The sequence below is a fragment of the Populus trichocarpa genome, chromosome 3, assembly GCF_000002775.5.
Source record: "Populus trichocarpa isolate Nisqually-1 chromosome 3, P.trichocarpa_v4.1, whole genome shotgun sequence".
NCBI classification, from domain to species: Eukaryota; Viridiplantae; Streptophyta; class Magnoliopsida; order Malpighiales; family Salicaceae; genus Populus; species Populus trichocarpa.
Window position 1 is genome coordinate 2,739,537 of NC_037287.2, and position 4,233 is coordinate 2,743,769.

Below are 4,233 nucleotides of genomic sequence, written 5' to 3' on the forward strand. Positions count from 1 at the left end.
TTGCACCAAATGTTCTTCTTTGTTTTTACTGTAAATTAGAATATCATCAAAATACACAACTACAAATGACCTAGTAAAAGGACGCAAAACCTGGTTCATGAGTTGCATGAAAGTACTTGGTGCATTTGATAATCCGAATGGCATCACCAGCCATTCATACAGACCCTCCTTGCTCTTAAATGTCGTCTTCCATTCGTCCCCTGGTTTAATTCGAATCTGGTGATAGCCACTGCGCAAATCAATTTTCGAAAACACCTTGGAACCCTCAAGGACATCCAGCATATCCTCCAACCGCGGAATTGGAAATCTATATTTGATGGTGATTTTATTAATGGCTCTGCTGTCAACACACATACGCCAGGTGTTATCCTTTTTTGGCACTAGCAAGACAGGAACTGCACAAGGACTCATGCTCTCACGAATAAATCCTTTTTTCCAGCAGCTCTTCGATCTTCTCCTTCAAGATCACATTCTCCTTCGGGCTCATTCGATAATGAGGAAGATTAGGTAGGCTTGCTCCAGGGACTAAATCAATCTGATGTTGAATATCTCTCATAGGAGGAAGTTGTGCTGGTAAATCCTCAAAAACCAAATCTTCATACTCACTCAAAATTTCCTGCACTACTTTTGGAACGTGACTTGAAACAGCATTTGTCACCATAAGCCCCTTAAGAACAATTGGATACATGCATCCAACTTCTTTAATAATGTCTTCAAACTCGTGGCTATTCTTGGAGATAGCTAGAAAATTTGAACTCCCAACTTGTGGTTTTTCTAATTTTCTAGATTGATCAACAGGAGCAAGTGCAATTTTATGAGAAACCCACTCAAAGATAAACACATTATCACGCCCTTTGTGGGTAGCATCAACATCAAACTGCCAAGGCCTTCCTAGTAATACATGGCTGGCATCCATATCAATTACATCGCACCAAATCTCATGTTTGTAATGCTTACCAATAGAAAGAGGAACCCTACATGCTTCTATCACCTTTACTGATGGCCCTCACTTCACCCACCCTAACATATAAGGATTCTTATGCATTTCTGTTGGAAGTTTTAAATAATCAACCAGCTTTTTTGACACAAAATTCTCACAGCTGCCTCCATCTACAATCAATGTGCACACCTTGTTGTCAACAGAACATAAGGAACGAAATATGTGATTCCTCTGTCCTTCTTGTTTAGGTGAAAGGAGAGCTCGTTGTAGCACCATGCTGAGCACTTCATCTTCTTCAATAGCAGTACGATTCATCATCAAATTAACAACCTCGTTATTATCTTCATATGCAAACTCAGCCCCATCATAATCATCATCATAATTTCCACTATGATCATCAGCTTCTTCGGTTCCTTCTACAAGGTTCGCTTGCTTCCGCTTTGGACAGTTATTTGATCGGTGGCCAGGCTGGAAACACCTATAGCAGACATCACCAGTTGCTCTAGCGTATGGGCCATGGTTTGGTCTCTGATTTCGATTCTGATTTATGTCATTGTTCTGGCTGCTCTCTCCTCTGTAATTCTGCCCTTTATAATTATTTCTTTGGATCGGCTGGACCTCTTTCTTCTCCTTGTTAGGAACATATGAATCTGCTGTCTTCCTCGGGTAATTATTGTTGTTGCCATAATTCATTTTTTTCTCGTTCTGTTCACGTTCCTTCAATTCTTTCTCTAACTGTTGTGCCTTCATAGCCATATTTTGAGCCTCATGGATGTCCCAGAAAACTTGTAACCCTATTCTATCCTGTATTGATGTCGTCAATCCATTGACATATCTTGATACCGTCTGCCCCTGAGTCTCATTCAACGAATTTCTCTCTACCAACCGTAAGAACTCATCAGTATAATCCTTTATTGTCCTGCTTCCCTGGGTACAATTATGGTAAAGGCGATAAAGATGCTGCTCATAATCTACTGGAAGGAAACGGTCCATCATCAATTGTTTCATCCTTCGTCATGTCCTGATCGGTTGTTTGGCCTGTCTCTGTCGTGACTTCTGCAAATTATCCCACCATACAGCTGCACTCCCTTTTAAGCGAAAAGCTGCTATCTTCGTCATCCTCTCTTCTGGTACTGACATAATCTCAAAAAATCTCTCTACCTCCACAAGCCAATCTAAAAATGCTTCAATGGATAGATGACCATTAAAATAAGGGATGTCGGCCTTCATCCGATAATCTTCAATGGGTTGTCAATTATTTAGATTAGCAGCAAATGCGTTCTCGGGACATTCCATCTCCTCCTCAGAATTCGATTCAATCTCCTCCCGTTGACGACGACCATCACGGTTGCCTCTGCCTCCACCACGTTGGTTATCTCGTTCATTGTTGTTGTTGTTGTTGTTGTTGTTTCCCATGTTGAGAAGCAATTGTCGAATCTCTTCAACGCTCATAGCAAGAGCGTCGAACTCTCTCCTGGAAACTGGTTCCCCACCAGGAAGGGGCCGATCATTGTTCGGGTCATTTGCCATCAAGCCAAGGCAAACCTGCTCTGATACCAATTGACGCAGCAAGAAAATTAACAGAGGGATCCTCACGTTCACCCTCAAAAGTTTATCTGGAATCCACCAGAAAATGAGAGAAAGTCTCAAAACTGTATTGAATATTTGGAATACAAAGTGACTGTAAGGCAACGCTTACATTGACTATTTATTCTACTTGAAACATGCATGATTAATTATACATATTGAATGCTATTTAAATCTTAGCGTACAATACTCATGACCTTTTCTTCTTCCCAATGCACCTATCAATTTGTGCTTCAAATTCCCCTGCCAAGCGTTCTGCATCAACAGGAGCATATGACTTCATGCAGTGGGAGAACACCTCCTTCCTAGGATCTCCCCATTCCTGCAGTAAACAAAAAGTGATAAGCAAGTACTAGCATCTAGCCACCGACACCTAATATAGTTGCAGGCAAACCCATAAATGTACCCCACAGTAAACAAAGAAGTGAAAATCACGTTCCACTGAAAGCCAGATTTAAAGGTGGATACAGGTCAAATTTCATATCTTTACAAGGGAAACAAGGCTTACCTCCCACTCTGAAGTTGTAAGCGGGATGGTTGGATCAAGCATTGTAGCCAAAGCATCTACAAAAGGTACTCCAGCAAAAGCAACTTTAAACAAATCAGGCCTCATATTAAGGACGGAGCCGATAAGCAACCCCCCTGCATTCCTTCCTTCAATGCACAGTTTTTCCTTTGGACAGAACCTCTGTTCTATTCAATACTCAGCACAAGCAATAATATCTGTGAAAGTATTCTTTTTCTTTAAGTACTTCCGATTCTCGTACCACTGCCTTCCCATTCCACCACCTCCACGAATATAAAACCACGATCTAGTAAAGATAACCTTGATGCCTTGAACGAGGGATCTATGCATACCTACTCCTAATAAAAGATTCAATGATAACATCAAGCATTTCAAGTTGAACTTTAAAATACAAGTGAGGAATGAGAAATACTTAAATCTTTAGACTCCACATTGTTAATGACATTCCATCCTAGTTAACATGCATGCAAACTTGAAAATTCAATGCTACTGGTGACTGACAAATTTGAAAAGAAGAGTGCATATTGAGTTTAAACTTTAAAGTACAGCTGCTTCCTGCAAAAACTCTAAAGATTAAGATTGTCTCAACATCCTTGCCGATCAGGACCTCATCTTGGAAGAATCATAACAATATCAAAGTGTTTTCTGGATGAACAGAATAAAAGGAAATGTTTGTCTAGTGACTCTAGGTATATATTGCCAATCTATGACTAAATAGCTAATAAGCAAATTAGAATGTAAAAGAGCAAACTCTTCATGAAAGACATCCTGTGAGACTGAAGTGAATAAACTATTACTGTAGAGGCATAGTCAACTTTTTTTAAAAAAGATCAAGTTCATTAAAATGTATGGATTGGTATAGTTTAGGACTTTTGGTAGTATGATAAATGTGTTTAAATCATAGCCAAGCTATAGAAGTCAAAACCAAGAATAAAAAATAACTAAATCATAGCTAAGCTAGCTTTTTAATAGTGTAAAAAAAAATGTATAATGGAGAAAGATAAACAAAATCAGAAACCAGGGCAGGTTGGGGGATTTAGATCTTTGCCCAACACTTTTGCGATGTTTTTAAAATAAAAGAGAATATAAAAAAGTAACAAAGCCCTTGAAGGCTTAGAAGTAGGTATAAATGAATAAAACTTGATAAATATATATATAAAAAAAAAGGGGAAAGAGGGAT

At 39.1% G+C, this 4,233-nt stretch overlaps 1 protein-coding gene across 1 annotated transcript; it reads right to left on the reverse strand.

Moving 5' to 3' along the window:
• Positions 1 to 415: 415 nt before the first annotated feature.
• On the reverse strand, positions 416 to 1,933 carry LOC127905090 (uncharacterized). Its single transcript, XM_052451418.1, has 2 exons — positions 1,011 to 1,933; positions 416 to 905 (listed from the first exon to the last, which is right to left on the reverse strand). Exons 1-2 carry the CDS (start codon positions 1,931 to 1,933, stop codon positions 416 to 418), a joined length of 1,413 nt encoding a protein of 470 aa, XP_052307378.1.
• Between the last annotated feature and the right edge of the window lie 2,300 nt (positions 1,934 to 4,233).

Coding starts and splice junctions, on each gene's coding strand:
- LOC127905090 (XM_052451418.1), bottom strand. CDS start 1,933: ATGGACCGTTTCCTTCCAGTAGATTATGAGCAGCATCTTTATCGCCTT. Junction 906..1,010: donor TATATGTTAGGGTGGGTGAA/GTGAGGGCCATC, acceptor TATGGATGCCAG/CCATGTATTACTAGGAAGGC.